This window comes from Aedes albopictus, chromosome 2, assembly GCF_035046485.1.
Source record: "Aedes albopictus strain Foshan chromosome 2, AalbF5, whole genome shotgun sequence".
Taxonomy (NCBI): domain Eukaryota; kingdom Metazoa; phylum Arthropoda; class Insecta; order Diptera; family Culicidae; genus Aedes; species Aedes albopictus.
This window is the reverse complement of record NC_085137.1, coordinates 286,512,098-286,536,253: the sequence shown is the minus strand read 5'-3', so window position 1 is coordinate 286,536,253 and position 24,156 is coordinate 286,512,098. Positions and strand designations below refer to the sequence as shown.

Below are 24,156 nucleotides of genomic sequence, written 5' to 3'. Positions count from 1 at the left end.
CATCTTCAAAGTTTTAACCGTCAGAAGGTGGTTGAATCATCGTTTGAAAACACCTCCCTCGCATTATAACCGAAAATACGTCCAAAGTTTAACATCCAGGAGACGTTTCGGGTGACGAACTGACGAATGTCGTAAACTTGAAATGGCGTTTGTACGTTTAAAAAATAGCAAGCGTATGGCAGAGTAATGCTATTTAAAGGCTGCACCATTGACAGCTCTGCGTCTTATGAATGTACGCCGTTGATGAGTTGACCGGAAAATCAAATATAGATCCTGTTGCTCGATATAGGCCAGGGATCTGTCGAAATTGGATGCATTACAACAGGCAAACAAACGTTGCATTTTGAGAACACCCAAAGAGAAATGTTAGAAATATCTAACATCCTAAACATCCAATGTAAGAATCGATATGAATTTTGATTTTTTATTTATTTTTTATTCCTATTCGGGTTTGTCACTGCCACCAGTTTTTAGATCTAATTCAGTTTCAGTAAATTAAGTTTTATTCAAAAACTGGAAGTCACCAAAACACCAGTATTAAGGACTAAATACTATGATTCCTTGAATTACCAGAACACATATTCCAAAATTGAAAAATAGGACGACACTAAATTTCGGTTTGGTAGATCTATCACCGCAACGCAACCCAAAAAGGCGATCTACCCACGCTACGGGCTCCGTTAAAGATCGAGCATCTTTTAAAACCCCTCAACCATTCTGAATTTTGATAGTACAGTTTCTTACCGATTTTGGCAACACGAGGTGAATTTTATGTTGTCAAATTGGGGTGTTGCCAAATTTGGCTTATATTTTAAATATGGTCTATTCACAAGTTATAAAACGATCCCTGTAGGTGACGTTCATAAATTACGTCATGATTTGTAAAATTGTTGATTTTGGAAAATTTAATGAATTTTGATTTTTTGAATAATATTAATACATTTACAAAAACAAACGATTTTTCGGTAAAAATTTTTGGTCAAAATTTTCTGTTGCCAAAATCGATACAAAATTCGGTAAAAAAATGTTAAATAAAAAGAAAATCGCGTTAAGTACTGTTCCTTTGAATTCCACTAAGAATTTGCATCCTTTGACAGATACGTATTTCGACCTCAACTGTAAGGTCGTCTTCAGTGTCTTGTACTTGACTCGACTCGACTCGAGTCAAGTACAAGACACTGAAGACGACCTTACAGTTGAGGTCGAAATACGTATCTGTCAAAGGATGCAAATTCTTAGTGGAATTCAAAGGAACAGTACTTAACGCGATTTTCTTTTTATTTACAGATATTCCCCTAACAAGCCCAGGTTAATCATCATCAAAAAAAATGTTGCCAAAATCGGGAAATGTTGCCAAAAGCGGGTGTTGCCAAAATCGGGAGTAGGTAAAAACGGGTGTTGCCAAAATCGGTAAGAAACTGTATATTGGACGTTTCAAGACTGTTGCAAAAAAAAATGAATGTAGTTAAACATATTAGGTAAGCTTGATGGAATAATATTACATAAACTAATCAAATTGATCGATCGATTACACAGTGATATTTGTAATTGTCGTTGACCAGTAATCAATTGGTATCTATCTGTGTCAACCTTGCGAATGTATATAGTCACAGTCACGTGTTAGCTCACGCGCTCTCAGTGCAACCGACTCACAACTGTAAAGGGTCTTTCCCTGAAATGTTATCGTTTCCTCTCCCAGATACTGGTAAATGCAGTGCAATGCGATAAAAAGCGTATGTCATTGCTGGGAGGTTGAGTTATTCAACCAAGTTCACGATGCGAAATCTGACTGGCGTTGATGCCGGTGACCACATGCCCGTTGTTAACAGCTTTGCAGTTTTAACAAAAATTGTCTCTGAAATCTTTCTTGTGAAATTTGTGGATTGTCAACCACTTAGATTTATACATCTTTTTAGGTATAGTATTGCGGCATAAAAACATTTCTTATTTAACTGAACAATTTAACATCCAAAATATAGGCTGAAGCGTTAATTGCACAATACATGACGATTGGTATTAATTCCGACTAGATCACATCTCGGAAATGATAATGAACTTCTGTTCTGACAGCATTGGACAAAGTAACAAATCTTCATAAAAGTCTCACACACATGACACTGCGCGTGCGAATTCTTGCGAAGGATGAAGGTCAGTTAAAATGAGAACTGTGAGGCGACGCAGCTATGATACGCAGGCAAAGACTTGTTAATTAATAATAAAAGCACGATAGGAATTAGCTGAAACATCACACCATCGGCAACAACATCACAACTGGACATCTCTGAGTGCCCCGTTCCTATAGTATTAAATGCGCCATTTGAAGACTCACCCTCACTACCATTGGGCTTATCGGCAGCAGCGGCCAAACACCGGGGACAGGACGCTGTTTTATCGACACTGTGCTCCGGAATACCGTCTTTGAAAACCGTTCGGTGGTCACTGGCTTTTTGGGGTACTTGAGGTATATTGATTACATTGTTATTGGATATAGTTTCAATATTTTAAAACGGGTTTTTATCACATTTTTGAGCACATACAGGTGTGATTGTCCAAATGATTAGGGTGTGACTTATTTGTTGTATGTTTATGGTTTTTTTGTTCTGTTTGTATGTTTACAACTAGTTTTTGATATGATAATTATATGTATGATAACGCAAAAAATTACATCAACACTCTCCCATATAAATCATACCCTAATTCAAATGGAATGGAGCATTATGAAGCGTTTTAGTTTGACCATAAGCACTGATTATTTCTTTTCAATTATGAAAAACTTTGTTTAGTCATGTTTCGTGATTTTGCACAGCAAAGCTATTTAAAGCAGGTCGCGATAACACTATGACAACTATACTCTCAATTTACAAACAGATTTGAAATATTTTCGATCTCACTTATAAATTTGTTTCGGGTAAACTTTCAAATTTGATCAAACTTTTGAACTCAATCATGTTAAATGTTGTTCGCATACATTACTACGTTTGATCATATTAAGATCACTATTAACTTTACAAAATAGCTTTTAACGTGACCTTTTGAGCTTATTTTGATTATCAATGAACAAAAAATAATCGCGCCACTTGGGCGGTGGTTACTATATTCGTCTGTTTTCCACTATAACTCAGTCAAATTTGAATCAATTGACACAACTTTTGGAATGTGGTGAGATAGGTATAGTATCTACCCGTGTACAACATTTCAAGTCAATTGGTTCAAAATTGACTGAGTTATAGTGGAAAACAGATGAATATAGAAGCCACCGCCCAAGTGGCGCGATACCCTATTAGGGGAACTTACGTATTTTCTGCCGTTTTGTTCTCTTCGCCATGGGCGGTTTATACTACCAATTTTCAGTTAATTTGTTCGACAAAAACCCTCCATGACGAAGAGAACAAACCCGCTCATAATACCCTTTGTCATCCTATCTTCTGATTGCTATGAGTTTGAAAATTCTGTAATTAGATACGTAATCAAAGCCAATATACTCATTGTGTAATTGAGGGGTGTAAGTGACCATTTTGTCAATTTTGTGCTGAGAATATCATAAAATTATTCAAATTCCAAGCTATTAGGAACTTTTTTAAGATTATCTTTACGTCGATTAGAAAAAAATACAATAAATCGGAAAAAAATGGGTCGATTTTGAAACTTCATATGTTCTGTATGGGGTGAAAAATTGTTGGAAAACTTTAAACCTCATTTACTCGAAATTGGGTTTTTGGCACTAACAGTCCTTTGCTTCTAACCACCTCAATTTAATAAGAGAAAAATATTAAAAAGAATAACTAAATGGTCTACGGTTGCACTTTGCGATTAAAGCAAGTAAATACGTCCATCAACGCTATCTTCTCCCCGGGTTCAAAGCTTTCCAAACTTAAACAGATAGGGAATCGCGCTACTTGGGCGGTGGCTTCTATATTCGTCTGTTTTCCACTGTAACTCAGCCAAATTTGAACCAATTGACACAACTTTTGGAATGTGGTGAGATAGGTATAGTATCTATCCGTGCACAACATTTCAAGTCAATTGGTTCAAAATTGACTGAGTTATAGTGGAAAACAGACGAATATAGAAGCCACCGCCCAAGTAGCGCGATACCCTACTCTTTGATATAACGTACACACAAATATTCTGCTTGTACTAGAAATAAATTAAATATTTTTTATGCTACTTTTGAAGTCGACGTGAAATTAATTAAAAAGAATGATTTCGGTGAAATTCACAAAACCAATATGAGATATAATATATAGTTCAGTTTTCACTTCTATGAACATCCTACCTACATGCTCATCCTACTTGAATAACCGAGAGCACAACTTTGGACATAAGGTGCCCGATTAAAATTGATGGCATTGAATTTTTAATAATTGCTGTCTTGCTTAATTTGTTTGTCATGTTGATGACCCATCTTGCCTGCACAGAACTGTTCCTTTCACGAAGACAATACAATATCACGTGCGTGCCAAAGCGCAATTAACGTTTTGTCGTGTCGTCTTCGCTCATCAGTCGCAGTTTTTATTTGCTTGCCTCAGAGCTATCCCTATAACAGCACGATAACTTGAATGTTTATGGTAAACATTTGAATCGTATGGTATGTATCGATCGTATTTCCAAAATGTTTTAGATAAAGATAACAACCGTGTCTGGACAAGTCCGACGCCTGCTGTGTAGCCTGTTTATATGAGCTCGTCAAAATAGGGAAGCTGGTAGTTATCCCATCCCACTCTTAGGTACTGGATGCAGATAAATGAAGTTCCGTTCAGTAATCGAAAAAGGACAAATTCACGACAACAATTACATATTTCCATTTCATTTAATAAGTTGTTTCATACTTTTATGGAGTTTCAGGCAAGCCCACCGAACTTTTGAAACTAGCATTTATAAACCTACCGTGATTTCGGGTGAAATTGATCAGTAGGGTAAAATTGATCGACACGAGGGCAATTTTTATTTGTCAAAAATAAAACTTTGAACTTAAAATAATTTGTAGAAAATTACCATCATCTGGCTGAGGGGTTATTGAATGATGGGTTTACATGTTTTACTGCTAGTTAGTCACATATTTCTGAATTAAATTTAATATTTTCCGAAACTGGGTTTTTGGCGAATTTCAAAGACACTTTAAAACTTTTGCTACCATAGCTGTATCGCATATGGAATAAATATTCGAATGAATGTTTATAGCTGCCAAGTGTTCGCTAAACCCGATTTCATCATCAGAAGTTCTATAAATATTGATATGTATGCATAAAAATGTACTTTTGCTAAAGTAATGGCTTTTTTAGTATGAAAATTGCATACTTTTAGGCGTTTTCTGTAGATTGATTAAACTTTAAACTTAAATAATTTAGAATTTTCTTAACATGTATAAGTTTTACAAAGCTTTTCGCATTGAAGGGTGGTTGATTCAGATGGAAAATTTATTTTCAGCACTTAAAAAAACATTTCACTGACTAATCATTTCCACCCGAAAGTATAATTTCTGATTATTTTATTTTAAATGGTATTTATTGCAATAAAATGATTTGCAGTTAAAGTTTCAACCTCGTTGACTGATGAAACCCGTGGTCGTACTTGTTTTAAAGCATTGAGTTTGACCATATCGATAACTATTCAAAAATTAGAAGCCAAAAACTGTGAAAAGTGATCAATTTCACCCGAAATCACGGTACTTTACTAGGTACTGCAACCTCATAATTCCACCCAACCAGGAATCAGTATGCATGTGTAGCGAAAAGACTTCTATGCTTGACGAATTCTTATCAGCGTGGATTAAATCTTGCAATACAACAAATATTGGATTAAATCACAGTGTTTTACGTTGTCGCTTTATAAATTACTTTTGGACCGTCGATATCGTAATAACAATATAGTTTTATCCAAAAAGTGTAGATAAGTTAAATTTATGTCAAAGTCCATTATGATATAAATAGAAATAATAAGAAGATCAATGTGCTTAAAAGTTCAACGAAAAAGACATTTGTAGTCTGTTTTGTACCATATGTGTATGCCTGTTTGTCTCTGATCGTTAATTAAGCATTTGTAGCGCTTCGACAACACGGACAGAAATGTTGTCTGGCTGATATAACTTATTCTATAGTTCTCCCAAACTTCGGAATATTGGTATAACTGCTTCAAATGGTTGTTTCACTATAATTTGATGTTTACTCCGAGCATATGTTACGTTTGAAGCAACGTCATTGAAAATCAAACATCAAATTCTTAAACCTAGCATGCTTGTCATTACTTGAATCCTCAGAATGTTGTCTCCTCAGTCACAAAGAAATTGTTCATTACGGCGGTGACAGTTTCAGGATTTTGTTGAATTCTTATAGTTTCCTTGGATTTACGAGCATCGAATAGTTTGTGAGTTAAGTTTTTCTTTTCTTTTATTAGTATATTGTCATAAATTTCGTTTCCAGCCAACGGGTATGAAATTTCCATCGCAATTTGCAGCAAACGCGAAGAAGTAAAATCTTCCATATGTCATGCGGACCGAACAAAGTACATCGCAGGTTTGAACGAACGGCGTCGGACTTGTGATAATGAAGTCGTAATATCCAAGGAAAAAGTTCTCTCTATTACAGTACCTAAACGTTTTTATAATGGTGGTATTTTAGTGAAATATGTTCCATTTAGGATACATTGCACTAGAATACTACTAATATATTAAAGTTTATCCTTAATTTGAAGCTTTTAATGATTTAAGAAATAAAACAATTATAAAATGTGTTCAAATTTCTGTGTATGCTTAAACCAATCATCCGATATAGTTATTTCTACTCTTAAGTTGATGGTCAACCATATTAACCATAAGCTTCCAACATTCTTCGACCTATAGGTGAATCCGAATGGTCCCCCATTGTAGAGGCGCTGAGTGAGATAAGGAGAAAATCGTTTGTTTACATAAAAAGGTCAATTTTTTGTCGTCAAATTTTACTCATTTTTTGCTCTAGAAGTTGCTATTTTCCATTTGCAATGGCTTCCATTATCATCATTCTTGATGCCCACGCCGACAGACACCGGATTGGCCAGCTAACAAAAAATCCGGAAGATCGCCCGCCGGAGGCATAGCAAGAGCTCCTCAAATTAATCACACAAATTGTTCGTAAGTACCTACCGGATCAAAGCGCACCTGAAAGAGAATTTAATTTTCTTTCCAAAAAGTGCTCGTTTATTTCTCTACGACAGTGGTGCGAAATGTCAGTATCAACCGACATTTAAAGCTGAAATTGAGAATGGTAACCACTCATTTTTCCATTTACTATCGGAATATCAATTGAATAGCCTCTGATCATTCAATTGACATCAGCTCCAGCCTCAGTCAAGGCACATATCATGCAATTGAGCCCCAGCTAGAAGCATAAATGTGTGGTGTTGTAGGTTCAAAGCTTTTACCATCGTTGATGACGTCAAACCCGACATCAACCTATCATTCACCTATTTTTATTTTGGCCACCAAACCCAACTTAGACCCAATAGTTGATCGATGTTGGTCCAACAGTGGCCCAACATTCGATAAAAATTGACCCGACTTTGACCCGACATTCGACATTTTTTCAGTCTGGCGGATTTTTTCGGGGTTTTTCGTGTTTCGAGTTAAGCTACTCATTCGAGTGACAATTTATTCAATTGACAAGGATTCGCTTCTCATTTGATAGGTGCTCTTATTGAATGAAATCGTTTTGAACATAACTAGAAGGAACAATGATCGAACAGATTGGTTGGTTAGTGGTCAAATGAATGAATTGATTTTTTGCAACACTGCTCTACGATGCGGAATTCGATATGAAAAAGTGAAAAAAGTGCACTTTGCCTATGCTGCGTCATGTGAAATTTTGGTGGAGCCGCGTTTTTTCATAGGGTTCTCATTCCTGCCACCAGATGCGGAGGGATCATTAGCTTCCGTTGGATTTACCTATTATCAGTCGCGGAGCCAGCACTTTCTTTTTTCTTACCCACTCTCCTAAATATACACGAGAGAGAGAAAGATAGAAGAGGAGGCAGCTTGCCCCCTCTTTCATCCCGCTCTTTCTCGTGTATGTTTAGGAGAGTGAGTAAGAAAAGAGAAAAAGCTGGCTCCGCTAATGCCTATTATATTATGCGTGATACAATCTCAAGAAGGGATCATATAAAAGTCAGTGCATAAATATGCTTGATTGGGACCGAGATATGATTGACTTGACTTTATTTTTTTCTCCGTGAATTTCAAGCTTCGATAAACTACAAGACATGTAGGGTAATTGTTCCCTTCGTTGTGGTAGTACCTAATGTTGCGGTAGTGCCAATTGAGCACTTTTTCGACTGAAATGTTACCAAAAGGCATTTTTAATAGATGTATTATGCTTAAATTATGAGATTGCACCATTTGTCTGCTTAAGATTTGCCCAAAAACCTATTTTAAAAAAATATTTTCCTTAAATTTTTTAATGCTGTGTTCCTATTGTTGCGGTAGTGTTCCTATTATTGCGGTATCCCATATGATTTCAACGGGATACCGCAACAATAGGAACCAAAATTAAATTTTACCTCCATGATAGGAACAGTGTGCCTATTGTTGTGGTAAGCGATTTATGATCGAAAACAGAGAGAAACGATAGTTTTTATATTTTTCCAAGCAAATTTGGATAGAAAACTACCAACTAACGTTTTGCAACCCTTCATTAGATGGTACGATCATTGTTTTTAAAATGAATTTACCTTAATACCACAACGATGGGCACACTTACCCTAACCGTTGTATAGAATGATATATCTGATCACAAAGCTAACATAGAGGCGAGCATAGAGGTTAAAAATATTTTTTCAAATATTTATTGCACGACCGATTAAATATGTGCCTTTATTACATTTCTTATAACAATGAAAAGGATAATCGAATTCATTTGAATTTAATAAACATTAGTTTCTGCTTCTGTTGAATACTTCCTTTTGATACGAAACGCTAGCCTCTTGTTAACTTCAACCTTTCGTGGTGGTTTTCGCATGTACAAAAATCGTTGCGTCAGTGAAGGATGCACCCGTTGTTTACGTACAGTAGCGACATCTGCGATTTGCAAGTAGGTACGCGAAACTGAGTTCATCTGTCAAGTTTCGGGGGGGTTGGTTACATCATAAGCACCAAACTGAGAAGAAACCTCCCATTGACAATTTTGCATTCCTATATGGTGTGGTATTGTGTAACTCCGCTAACAATGATTGATGAATCTCTAAATTTGTATGTCCGAAAGATCTTGAAACTATTGAGTCCTTGAGCGACAGGTCTTAGGCCCAGATGAAGAGAGAATATTGCGATGGCTGCTAGTTTATGATCATCGCGTAAAGCAAAAATGGATAGATTCCAATGCCAAGGTGTTATGTACCCGTGATGACCCACATCGGCCCAGCGTCATATATTTATAAAACAGATGCCCCGAACGCCCAGCTTCCTATAAATAAGACAGCTTTTTTATGTGAATATCTCCAGAATCAGGCAAAATTTTAGAATACTTTTTTCAGGGAAGATGTTTTCCACATCCATACCCTGTTCATAGTGGACAATATAGTTTGCGAATGGTTCACTAGGTGACGTAAATAATGCTGCAAAGATTACATATTGTCACGATCTACAAGCTTCATTTCCAATGCGAAAGAAATTTATTTCCGTGGAATTTTGACAATGGTAATAATTTAGTTCTTGTTCATGTCTTCGGCAGAGTTGTTAATCAATACATACAAAAGTCAATGTATGTATGTTTGATTGTTTATATGCTTGTATATTTATATGTGTATGTGTCTATTTGTATGTTTATATGTATGTATGTTTCGGTATAACTCTGGAATGCGTCAAACAATTTCAATCAAATTTGTGTATTGATCGGGCTTAATGGGTAGAACTAAATATCCGAAGCCATTTTGAAACCCAAGATGGCAACTATAAAATGATTGTTTGAGCTATAATACCATGTAATATAGGCAAAAATGTTTAACCTTCCGTAACTCACGCGGTTGGCCAGCACCACGCTAATGCTGAGGACAAAAAGCGAGATTTTTTCAACGTGTAACATGTAAAACATAATCATCACTCGAGGGTTAAGTATGTTATTTTATAATATTTGATAAAGGTATCGATCGATCGGGCTTAATGAGTAGAAGTCAAAAATCGATATTTGACACCATCCTCCTCTCTCCTCTTCTTGGCGTAACGTCCTCACAGGGACAAAGCCTGCTTCTCAGCACTTCTACAGTTATTAACTGAGAGCTTCCTCTGCCAATGACCATTTTGCATGTGTATATCGTGTGGCAGGCACGAAGATACTCTATGCCCAAGGAAGTCAAGGAAATTTCCTTTACGAAAAGATCCTGGACCGACCGGGAATCGAACCCGTCACCCTCAGCATGGTCATGCTGAATACCCGTGCGTTTACCGCCTCGGCTATATGGGCCTTTGACACCATTTTGAAATCCAATATGATGGACCATAATTCAGGATGGTGGACCATAATCCAAAACGGCGGCCAACGGAATGGTGGTTTGAGCTATGATACCATGCAATATGGGTATCTATTGATCGGGCTTGATGAGTAGAACATGTAATTCTTTCAGGTATTCGTGCCGCGATTCCTGCTGGTAGGGTAAGTGTACCAATTATGGCTATAGTACCAATTATTCGCCATAGTTGATATTCACCCTTTAACGATGTAAATCAATAAGAAAAAAATTGTGAACAACAGATGACGTTCACAAAAGATGGTTGCACTCATTTAAACTCTACATTTTGCTCAAATTATGGTAGAAATAAATCATTTTCCTTAAAATTTCGGCTTCCTTGCACCTAATATCGCCATAGTGTACCAGTTATGGCTAATCCCATAAGGAATGCATGCAAATAGTGCGAAAAGGAACCGAAGTAAAAAAATGTAGCCATAACTGGTACAGGGTTCCTATCATTGGCACAGGCTGTAATAAATACTAAAAGAAGTTTTGGCTCCGTTTCTATATTTTTCCTGTAAAGTATGGAAACTAAACTATCTTTTAACATATTGTTGACATTCTTTGGTCTTCTCGTTATTATTGTATAAATAGTTTTCCTTAGGTAGTGCCATAATTGGTACAGGCTATGATACCATGCAATATGGGTATCTATTGATCGGGCTTGATGAGTAGAACATGTAATTCTTTCAGGTATTCGTGCCGCGATTCCTGCTGGTATTCCTAGAAAGTTTCTTCTCGGATTTTTTTTTCATGGATTTCTCTCGGGATTTCTCCAGTAATTCCTCCCGGGAATTTTTCTGTGATTCTTCCAGGCAAGCTTCCAGCTGAGATTCCTCTCAGGATTCTACTAGATATGACTCCCAGAATTCCTTTAGGAAATCCTCCCGGAATCCCTTCAGGAATTTCTGCCGGGATTGCTTTAGAAAATCTTGAACTGACAAATGTTCTAGTAAGCATTTCTTCAGGGCTAACTGCTAAAATACCTTCAAAGATCCCTTCCGGGATTTTGTAAAGGAATCCTCCTGCTAGGATTGCTTCAGGGATTCTTCCTTCTATTCCTTTAAAGATTCCTTCATGGAATCTTGCGGGAGTTTTTCAATTATTCATGTCAGGATTTTTGCTGTGGTCCCTTTAAAGATTCTTCTCGTTTTTTTTGCATTCCTCGAGGGATTTTAACGATAACGATAAAATAAGATAACGAGGATGGTGGAATAAAGATCGTCATCAATCCCTAAGCATCTCTAGCAAGCAGTTTCCCCACTCGCATAAATGACCCACATGAATAAGAAACTCTGCAAAGATGGCTCTTTTATGCGAGTGGGGGCAGTGAAGGATCACATAACAATAGTCAAGGGTGGATTAATTATAACTATTAAAGTGTTCTTCACTTGGTTGTAAATAGTAAACTAGAAATTCTAGTTTACACTAATTATTGCAGTGGCGTATTAACAATAAAAACCTGATTTGAATTTAACTTCGTGTCTTAGTGAAGAAATAAACCTAATTCCAAACATTTTTGGATACTAATTCCGTTCACACCATGCAAAACAAATGGGATAAACGGTACAAGGAACCGAAATAGTTATTGGAGTTACGTAAGATTACGGTGGCTAATATAATAAATAATAAAGTTTATAAAATAAATAAAAGTTTTATAAAATAGTATAATCTAAATCATTTAACAAGTAAGAATAATGTGTATGAAAAGTTGTGGTATAAATAAATTAATGAAGCAAAAGCATGCGTTTAATGATCTGTGCGTGAGAAAAACAAACAACAAATGAATGGATTAAATGCAATGAAAATGTCTAATTAGTCCCACATAAAACAACAAAACTATCACTCTCACCTTCATCTGCTGTCAGGTCTGAAAACTTGATTCCACCACTGCAAATGGAAACGACAGTCGGTACCTTATCATTAATTTAATGGGCAAGTTTCATTTGAAATACGATTATATAAACAAATGTGAACATTAGAATTATGAATATGCAGAATTGAGTAACAACAAACTATCGAAACCGAGCTTACAAATTTCAGAATTTGAGCAATACACTGGAAATCATGCGTCTGTTTTGGACAAAAGAATCACACAACACTGTTGTATGTAAATAATCTAATCATTTTGACAAACATATAAATTGTGGAAGCTGATTGCTATGTATTGCTCTGAATAGTGACGAAATGACAGCTATGAAAGATATTATTTATAGCGAAGTGTCTCCTTAAATTTATATGCAAAACAAATGTTTGTCAGAAATATTATATTTTATGTGCATTTTGATAATTTACTAAAGCGAAAGTACATATTCTACTATATGAAATTATTGTGAAACGAACATTTAGTAGTAGTGACTGATTCATTCTTTACATAACGAACAAAAAAATACATATTTGCTGCAATGGAATAATACGAGACGAAGACATTTTAGGAAACACTTTATGGATTTAGTATACAAGTCCAGCCAAAGATTATGCCGATAGTTCACCGTCAGCACATGTTACAATCGATTTGTTATAGTTAAACCAAATCTGAATTCATTGATTACGTCACAATTGCAGTATGGAGGGAAAATTTCGATTTCAAGTAAATAAATTGGCATTACCAAGCTGAATAACGTCGAGAAACTCATGTGAATGTTCTTATAAACAGACGAATTCAACAAAACAATACAAATTGATGCGTTAAAGAGGAGAATCCAAAAATAAAGTATTCACATACATGTAAAGAAATAGTTCGGTGTAATCAATGAATGTTTCATAGCTGTCATCTGTTCAATCATAACAAATATTCAAACTTCTATTCTAGACTTAACTGTACAAAATCTTGATGTATGGAATAAACGTTATGATTAAATGTGTTCGTCACGAGAAAAACTGAAAAAATGATACTATTTGCGACAAAAAAATCCAAATTGATTCACAATTCTACTATGTACTAATCATGTTCACAGGTATTATGAAATCGTACCTGAGGAGTACAGTGGCCGTTTCAGGCACTCGAAACACCTGTAAAAATTAACAAATCGAACAAAATATTCTATAGAACTCTCTATTGTTGCTGTTGTATCTACTCTACTTTCGGAAAGCTGGATAACAAAATTTCACCGGATTTCTAATTAGACTGTGTTCGTTCGTATTTCATTCTGCATAGAAGGACACTTCACTGTTTCAAAGGATTTGGTGGGCTGTTTAGGTCAGTACGAAGGTCATCAATATTACTTTCTTTTCTCGTGGGTGGGATTATGAATAAAACAACTTAATATTAGTTTATTATCACCTATCTGTTCTTGCCTTATGCGTTTTGCACTTGACGTTCATAATTCGATATCGATTTTGTTATATCGCCGCTAATGTTATATGCAGTGTTTAAAATGTCTTTTCGGCATATCTAAATTCAACCACCTACAGCAGCTTATTTAAGAAGCTGAACCTGAGAATATGGTATATGAACAACTTGTGCCGCTAGACCAGTTGCACAAGAAATGTAATTTTCACTCTTTTTCGAATATTTAAGGTAAATCTCACGGACTACCTTCGAAAAGTGCCAATTGATATTCATGGTGAATTGTATTTTGGTAACCTAGTGAACCCGGTGTTTGCTACTTTCAGTAAACATGAAATGGCAAACTCGCGTGTCATGCCTCAAGCATGTATGCTTGTCAACAACGCAATCGTTGCTACACTTGTCTCTGAATTAACTGCCCGTGACGTATGTGCTACCACAATTGATCGATCTGTATGGAAATTCAACCAAAAATACGTCTATTGTTCGGCTTATTTGCCGCATTACGAACAATCCCCTACATGTAGGGGAGTCTCCAGCACTGTACTACTGCACACGACAGCACAGATATTCGATTATACTTAACATAAGCAATCGCCCAACCTTCGTGGTATTTTGAACGTTTGAATGATACTTCGCCAATTTTGCCGATCTACAAACTGAGATCTGTTTACTCATTTAAGCTGTAAAATTTCATGGTTTCTCACCATGCAATGGCATTCCAAAAGATTTAGATGATGGCATTAATGATACAACATCCGTCACCAGGGAAGCTTTTGAAAAAACATGCCTTGTACGGTCTGTGAAGACTACAAGGGAAAATACATGTATGCACTCTGGTTCGGTTAAGGCCGGACGGGACGATGGTTGAATCGTCCGCCATTGCTCTGTTGTTAGTAAGATGCAAATCTAAACTTCTACTTCATATTATTGACTAGAAATTTGATCGTTCATTTGCTCACTTGTGGTGCACAATCGACTAAAGTTTCAGCTACGTCAGTGCAGTGGAAATTGATATTTGCTTCTTCAAAATCGCGAGGCAAATTGTTAGAAAGAGAGGGAAGATAGGAAAAATTACACGTCGTCCCGTGCGGCCTTAAATTTACTAAGCAATGTAGAAGACGTTGCAACAAACGTCGTTCGCTTGGATCCGAGACCATTATGGAAGTTCGCAAGGTTCATATGAAAGTGATCCAGTCTGCTGCACCATACAGCTACATACGTGGAAGTGGAGAACACTTTTAAAACTGCGTCTGTTCTTGGAAGCCAAAGGATGTGGCGGATGTGCTTAGCGAAGTTTGAAGTAACGGACCGGATCTCCAAGACATTGCTGTCGTATGCTTGTATGCGAGTTTCTCGGACATTGTCCGGAACAAGATAACTGCGAAGTTAATTCATAGCCAAAGGCCACAGTCAGCTGCATAATCGTCCGGAGGCTAGTATGCGATTGAAAGAAGACGAAGAGAGGCGGACGTATTTATTGGAGTTACACTATTGTTACAAGTTTTATTTGTGTATTACGTGTCCTATTTAAACCTGTTAATATTTCCCTAACGAAACTTCACATTTGTAGGGCTTTGGAGTAATAGAGAATCATAAGATTTCATCAGTATTATTTTGATGGCCTAAGGCCTACCTTTTGGTAATTTCGGACAATGATTGACTAAAAGATGTGTGAATCGTTCCCTAAGAGGGACATCAAACTGTAAACGTCGATGTAAACCCGAATTAAGAGGCCCCCTTAGGATTAGAAATTCCTAGACCAAATTCAAGCTATGAAAGCAACTAACGCTGCGAACAAAAGGCAACTGCCAGAAAAATACGATTACAGGATTGACTGATGGACAGTGAATCAAAACTCAACCATCGCGCAACAATAACGACAATGTCACAACCTGAATTTGTTGCGACATTCTACCCAATGCGACATACGTTTGTCCCAACTTGAACAGAATAGGACAAAGATCGTGCACCACGAGTTTAGAGATTTTTAAGGCTTGTGTTGTGATTTTCGAGCGGTAACTTCGAATCGGTAAACACTGCAATGCTGCTGAAGATATATCATCAAAAAGTTTCAATTTTGGGTTGGTAATGATTGATTATTCACAAGTTGAAAGGTACGCAACAAATTCAGGCTCCGTTTTGTCTGCGACAAAAATTTTCGAGATCATGTCATTATCTGCCACCAGTTGGGATAAAGAGTAATCGCTGCGCCTTCTTTGTTGCTTGTTTTATGCCTCTTTTGTCTGACCATTTTCTTCACTGCTGATGGATCAACAACAATTATGCAACCTCGTCATCGTGGCATCGGAAATTGTTATCCACTAGGGTAAAAGAACAAAATTTATGTTCTGTGTTGTATATGTCCAGTCCATTTGTAATGTCCTTATTTATTACGCATTTGTAGTGTTTCAATACAAAATGTTCTATTTCAATATGCATTTGTAGTGCTTCATTATTCCTTCATTATACGGCGCCCAAAGTGGGGCCCGAACCTAAGACCCTGAGATTCTGAAATTCTCATGCTTTACCGACTGAGGTAGCCGGGCTTTTATCTGGTGAGAAAATTGAAGACGGCCGGTGCAACTTTGCCATCATCAATGAGCTGGTGTCGCAGTTGTTCTTGATCCTACTAAACTCTTTTAACTGCCTTATCACGCATCTGGAAAACATCGCGATAGAATATTTGAATCTGGACCTTACAGTAGCGTCTGTTGTTCGAAGAAAACAAGCGTTGCGATCGAGAGGGAAATTCAGTGGAAGACAAACTACTAACGTTTTCTGGTGATTTTTAGAGACTCCAGAAGTTCTACGAGAAGTGTCAGAACTGTAAATGTCACAGACACATGAAGAAGAATCGCAGTCAGTGGGAAGCCGGCTCTGGGTTACATGAAACATTTCCCAAGTAACATTATGATGGTCAATTAGTTTTGTAAAGGTTTTCACAACCGTCATAATAGCTATTACCTTTTATTTTGGTTTTATGGTAGTTCTAAGAACCTCTTCTTGTCTCTTACTTGTCATGTTACTTGGGTTAGGGCCCATATAGCCGAGGCGGTAAACGCACGGGTATTCAGCATGACCATGCTGAGGGTGACGGGTTCGATTCCCGGTCGGTCCAGGATCTTTTCGTAAAGGAAATTTCCTTGACTTCCTTGGGCATAGAGTATCTTCGTGCCTGCCACACGATATACATATGCAAAATGGTCATTGGCAGAGGAAACTCTCAGTTAATAACTGTGGAAGTGCTCATAGAACACTAAGCTGAGAAGCAGGCTTTGTCCCAGTGAGGACGTTACGCCAAGAAGAGGAGAGGAGGATGTTAAAGCCTGCGCACTTTAGAATCGGTACACTTTCAATCGGCTGCAGATCAGAAACGGTTTATCCTAGAAAAAAATGTTGTAAGAAGCAAATGAAGCTTATTTATTGTGCTTTGTAGGAAAAATATGGAAAAATCAGTTTTTATTTCTTCAAGATAGAATTTTGACCTGATTGTGAAATTCATGCCATTTTATTCTGCACAAACCAATGATCGTCAACATTTGCAAATTTCACAGCTTACGAGCTGATATTTCCACAAGAAACAAAATTATATTCATCAAAGATATGCTCAAAACAAGTTACGACAATAAACGCTTGACAAATATGGTTCACAAGACCATAATAAACTTAAAGCCTTATTGTCCATTCACGCTATATTCAAAACATAATTTTACTCAAAGTATTTTTTTATGAAAAAATATTTCCTGGGATCGTTTTTTGGATCTACAATTCCCCAATTCAAGTGGCCCAACTTAATTCATATCGAAACCAGGATTATTTTTGGATTTATTAGCAGTTTTCCCTCACAGTAGTCGGAAATTAACAGTCATAAGGCTAACTCCTCATAATAAGCCTAAAATAAGATAGTTTTCATGGATAAAACACTGAAAACTATATAGATTATGGAACTATAGATGTGATTCTATGATCACAAATCAAAAACTTTTGAGTAGATTCAGTTTTATTAAAAAAAAAGTTAGATATTTCACGCCATCAAAACTCATCCAATTAATTTCGTCAGCAATAGTCCATACAGCTTTCGTGCCTCGATTATTTATATTGTTCTGCATCAAATCATTGGTTTCTTGTATACCAATACTATTCGTATAGTATCCTTCCCGTATGCGTATTTGCCGAACTAAAGTTTATGCGAAAACAACTTTTTTGACCTTAAATGTCTATGCAAGCCTTTGATTTTTCATAAAACCCTTCAAATGCTTACCATAGCTATATTGGGAATTTTAAAACACTCATGGAATATTTTACGTCCCTTAATCAACAATCATAATACCAACAACGATTCTATACTGCGTAATTGGTGGGTTTGGTAATTATATATTCCTACACAAAACGTGAATCTGACAATGATTGGTTTTTGCTCAATGTGTGCAGAAAAAACTGGCACTATTTACGAATTCAGATCAACAGTTCATCCATATATATAAAAACAACAAATTTTATATTTTTCCTACAAACTAGAATACATAAGCTTCAATTTCTTCTAACAACACTTTTTTCCAAGTGACACCGTTTTTGAGCGGCAGCCGGTTGAAAGTGTACCGATTCTAAAGTGCGCAGGCTTTACTTGGGTTACCAGCTATGGTGGGTCGCGGGCTGATTTTTGGTGGATCGCGAAAATTCAGTCGTTATGGTTACAAATGCTATACTTAACATACTACCAAATTATTTTGGTGGTTATTCTGAAAATTCGCAAATACCCTCTAAAAGTTAATGGAATAATTTCTACAAATAAGATTTCTTCTTATTTCTAACCTCTAACAAATCTTTTGGAATGAGTGTAATCAGTTTCGTACCTTTTAATTCCGCCCTATGGAATTAAAAGGTACGAAACCGATTACACTCATTCGAAGAGGGTATTCTGCTTAGAGGGTTCGAAAAGTCGGTACAAAATCTTTTGGATTGGTAACCGTAGTCTATATTTTTCCTTATTTCTAACAAATCTTTTGGATTGGTAACCGTGTTTATGTTGCGGCTTGATTTAGGGTAACGGAATTCAACAATAGCATCAAATTTTGTAAAACGACTTAGGAAAGTGAAACCATCTCAGCTGGGGTTCTATTTTGGGCACTTTTCCACTGTAATTAGTAAATTTTGAACCATTTGACATATTTTTTGTACGTCGTGAGATGCGTTAGTATCTACTAATCGAGTATCTAAACGAACTGTTAAAATCTGTACCCAAACGAGCATGACGCCACTATTAAAACAACATTAACTGGGCGCATAACGTCACCCCATGTTATCACAATACGTGCTGGTGAATCGTCGAATTATATTAGAATCAAAAGTGGGTCGCGAGCTGGAAAAAATTGTAAACCCCTGACATATACCAATTCCCGTTCCAACCAACCAACATTCTGATATCTAGTAGAACGTCGGTTGGAAGCTAACCTTATCAGATTTCATCATTATTATTATCGTTCCCATTTCCCCAAAATTTTGCCGGCATCATCGCTAATAAATATCTAAATAATTGCGTAGCGGAGTGTGTAGAACAGATAATGAACTGAGTTTTGAGAATTACTGCACTCCCTAACTTTTCATCCCATTTGGCATTCACATTGAAGTAAACGAATTGCAATTACTTTGAGACATTTGGTGGATTTGTCTAAAACTTATTTTGATGAATTTCCCACTTTTTAGAATAAGTGATAGTATTAGGCTCAAAAAAAAAAAAAAAAAGAATTACATATCTAAGCCGAATATTTCATATAACATTCTTTTACTTTCCTTTTTGTTAGCAAATCATTTCCGGTACATCTCCTTGAAAATGTCACCAAACACGTTACAGTGAATTCCCACGTATCTACATATTGCTCCCTGTAGTAGTCAACATGCACTATGGACTGTCTGGTTGTTACTCTCGAAGTGCTTGCCAAAAAAAAAATCATACAAACGAACACAGCCTTTTATCACTCTTCAAGACTTTTTGTCGGATAAGCGATCGCGCGACTACGGTAAGCTAGTGGATCTTCAAATGAGCCTGTTTTGTGGTGGTGTACGAACACGAAAATAGAATGATTTACACTACGGACAACAACGGACCGAAACGAACCGACCGATCTTGTCTTGTTTTGCTGATTTGCTATTATGAGAAAGAAAAGATATCGCGCGCAGCTCTTGGTCGGGATATCCCGCCACTACCACTATACTGTAGTATATGTTACAGTCAAGGAACGAAACAAAATGCTCGAAATAACGGCAGTAGAGAAGATATTGGCACAACTCACGAGTTGGTCATGATGTCAGCGGCAACTTACCTTCCATCCGAGGTTTTCAAAGAAAGTGCACAACCGCGCCTGACCGGTCGTCTTACCGCCACAAGGTCCTGGAAAAGGGTATTGCAAAATAAAAACGTATTGGTTAGAATGTTTGCTTATGCAATATTTGCATTATGATATCTTAAAAATACAGCCCGATAGCTGAATATAAATAAGTTTAGGTTAACATGAAAATCCCATCGAATGAAAATTTTAAAACGGAATTTTGATAGGTATATACTCCAGAAGAACTCCCGTTTAATAGGAATATTGTGCCGATCAGTTCGGTTCTCCTTTTAACTCTAGCACGCACGCAGGTGAACATTCCATATGTATAAGGGAAAGAGATAAAATGTGCAATAATTGCAGGGTAATTTAAGGTCAATGGCGTCTTTAAAGCACATGATGCATTTGAGGGCATTTCAATCGACTCATTGGTATTTAGTTCAATTACAATGAATACTACAGCAGGAGTTGACAAAATGACAAAACATGTTCAACTAACTATAAATAACTTTTCGTACGTGCACCAAAAACTGACAAATTTTCACTGTTAGTTGATATGTTAGCGGAACTTGTATGGCCCAAATTTGGGCAAGTTTGGGCTATTAAACTATGAAGCTAGAGCGATTGTAGTTAAATAAGTAAAATGCATAAATTATTTAATATATGTAGCCAAAATGTATAAACATATTTTTAAATAGTGGGTATACTTTTCAATTTTTCAAGAGTTTTTTTCTTCTGTCTGTTTTTATTTTTTTTGTCAACCCCTAGAAAAACTACGAAACTTGTTACGAGAAGGGTGGAAAAAAATCCGCGCCAAATCCGCGCGAGCTAAATTTGAATCCGCGCCAAATCCGCGCGATACTGGAAATGAATTCGCGCCAAATCCGCGAGAGCGTGAAGATATTTTTTTTTTCTTTCTTCGCGTTATTGAAGAAATCCTTTAAACTGGAATGGACTAGTTCAGTGCTGGATGAAGAATAAACTTTTGATTCGTAAATCAACGCAACTCATGCTTTCTGAAAGTGAGTTTGAAGACATTTCGGCAAAACCCTCGTTATTTTTTTTCAGAAACATTTCTTAAAAATCCATTGACCGATTTTTAAAAATGATTTTCTAGACAAAATCTCAGAAGAAACATCCCAAAAACTAGTTAGTGTATTCGTGAGAAAAATATAAAAAAAATGAAGAAATTTTATAAGAAACTAAAAAAAATCTTTGAAATAAACAGACTGGAACTTTCTTGGCTTTCTTTAAGTATTGCTGAATATTTTTGGAGACAGTAACCCGAACATTTTTTTAAAGAATTTTTGAAACCAGTATGAATTTGAGAAGGATACTCATGAAAAATTCTCATAAGATCACTTCGAACATTTTTTGAGTAATGTCTTAGTAGTTCTTGAATGAATCTTCAGTGAGGAATTTCCCAAGGAGAATATCTGGCAAAACCGGAGAAAACGTCCCTTAAAATGATTAATCTTATTTTATTTTATTTCAATTTATTGATGCAAAAGGGGGTCATGGGGCAAAGTCTCCAATGCAAGTCCAAGAACTCACATCGTCCATAATACACAGTGGAATTTGGGAGTAGGTATTGCAACCTCTTTAGCCATGTGGCTTTAAAGTTTTGCGTGGCCTTAAGGATGAGGAAAGGTGGGAGATTGATTTTGCGAATTGAGCTTTAAAAGAATGTGTTGTTAATTGAATTGTCAACGTTATTTACCTTTGCATATTTTCACACAAAATGAACAAATTTGACGATATGGTGCTTGATGTTCAGTGAACTAGCATAATAAAAATTTCAAAAAATTGAAAGCTAAATTGTGTAACAACTTCCTTCCTTCTTGCAAATAAAAATCAAATATATCAAAAACAACAAAAAAGAACCGTGACGCATCTTCGTTTGATCACGAATAGTATCGGTTCTTTTTGGCACCACGAGTACGCATCCATAGACTAATTTCAAGACATCGATGTACCAAAGAAAACCATTAAATTTTCTGTGTCCAGTCCGGTACCCAAAAAATATTCATTACCGCGTAAATTGCCTTTTGTGTAAATTATATTTAGCGTGTTACACCGATCTGACAGTAAAGGACTAAACATAAATTACGTAAGTGGGTACCGAGGATTGTTCACAATCTACGAACTTGACTCCGGAAAAAATCGTGACCATGACGCCGCTGGTGCATCTTTCTCTGTAGAGTAAAGATACATTTAAGCACCGAGACCTGACAGCAATCAAGCTGATCACAAGGTTGTGCCTTTGCCCAGGGGAAACACCCTTTAAAATGAGTAATCACTGGAAAATTCTAGAAGGACAATGTTGACAATCTTCAAGATTTACTTGCTGGAGTCCTTTGAAATTCCTACAGAGTTTTCCTGGATTTTTTAGGAGTTTCTCCAAGAATTCTTGCAGTAATATATCCAGGAATGCCTGCAGAGATCTCCCAGAGTTTTTCGCCAAAGTTTTTACTAGCAGTTTCCTGTAGGATTCCCTTCAAAAGTTTTTTTCCCGAAATAATCTAGGGATTTATCTAGAAATCTCTTTTCAAAATATATAGCTGGTGCCTTTCAAAATTGTACCAGTAATTCAGGCAGATTACTATCACCCTTTCGGCTTCCGATGAACGGATATCTTTCGGATATTACATTCAAAGGAACACCGCCGCCGGCGGCGAACGATAAGTTACGTCTCGGACGAATGTGGACTAGGCAGTGGGCTCATTCATTTATTTAGTATTACATCAAATTCAAGATAAAACTGAATCAACAATATTTCTCCATAATACACGGTTCGTGGCTGCCGCTCTCCATCCTCGGTCGCGCCCGATGCTCGCCAAGTCACGCTCCACCTGGTCCGCTCTCTGCGCTCCACGCCTTCTTGTACCAACCGGATCACTTGCAAACACCAGCTTTGCAAGGTTGTTGTCCGGCATTCTTGCAACATGCCCTGCCCACCGTATCCTTCCGGCTTTGGCCACCTTCGGGATGCTGGGTTCGACGTAAAGTGCAGCGAGCTCGTGGTTCATCCTTCTCCGCCACACACCGTTCTCCTGCACACCGCCGAAGATCGTCCTTAGCACGCGTCGCTCGAAAACTCGGAGTGCTTGCAGGTCCTCCTCGAGCATGGTCCATGTCTTGTGCCCGTAGAGGATTACCGGTCTTATTAGCGTTTTGTACATGGTGCATTTGGGCTCATACAGTGGCAGTGGCAGGCAGTGGGCTCATACTTACGATAAAACGGAGCATAGTTAACTCCCAGAAGAAGGCGCAATATAGCGACCGAAACGTCGGATGAAAGCTTAAAAAATCATTTTTGAGTTATTCCTCCAAAGACTGAACGCCATACCTCCCAACATAGCCAACACTCGAAATTCGAAGGAATTGCTAGAAACAAATTTGATTATTTTTGAGAAACGAGAACTCGAAAGTTGAATAAAGATGCATATCATACCCGCAATGGAATTGGAAGAATCGTTGCACAATTTCTTCAGAGAAATATTTTGAAGAGCTGATGAAATTCGTAAACGATTGCCGTAAACCAAAACGAACACTTGCACCAAATTCTTCACTAGTAGGATGATGGGGTCAATATGACCCAGTCAGGCACGCTGAACGTAAACTACGCTATCGTGGTGCGAATATTCTAACATCTTAGGAGGGTTAAACAAATATTTACTTTTCATAATTTTTAATTCTAGTGTCGATAATCATTCAAGTGATTCTATAACATTCCCCAGAAAACCATTCCCCAGAAAACCAATCCCCAGAATTCCATTCCCCAGAATGTACCATTCCCCAGAAAACCATTTCCCAGAAACCCATTCCCCAGAATGTACCATTCCCCAGAAATCCATTCCCCAGAATGTACCATTCCCCAGAATTCCATTCCCCAGAATGTACCATTCCCCAGAAAAAAATAAAACTATTGCTTTAAGGACAAACGTCTTGAAATCCCGCTTCAACAGTGCATCAGAACTTCAGACGCACAAATCTCAAGAAGCAAGCTTCAAACAACAGTGTATTTTATTATTCTGTTCTTTCTCACTCGTAATAAGCTTAAAATAAGAA

The 24,156-nt window shown here is 37.0% G+C and overlaps 1 protein-coding gene across 2 annotated transcripts in view; it reads right to left on the bottom strand.

Annotated features, from left to right (window-relative positions):
* LOC109408212 (TRPL translocation defect protein 14) overlaps window positions 1-24,156 on the bottom strand; it is a 49,519-nt gene that overhangs the window by 12,120 nt on the left and 13,243 nt on the right. The window contains exons 3-6 of one of the 2 annotated variants that reach the window (XM_019681459.4): window positions 20,080-20,147; window positions 13,442-13,479; window positions 12,320-12,357; window positions 2,330-2,455 (exon numbers count right to left, since the gene is read on the bottom strand). In XM_019681459.4, coding sequence (XP_019537004.1) covers window positions 2,330-2,455; window positions 12,320-12,357; window positions 13,442-13,479; window positions 20,080-20,147 — 270 coding nt within the window. The remainder of the gene's footprint in view (window positions 1-2,329; window positions 2,456-12,319; window positions 12,358-13,441; window positions 13,480-20,079; window positions 20,148-24,156) is intronic. The other variant, XM_019681461.3, reaches the window with a different exon arrangement.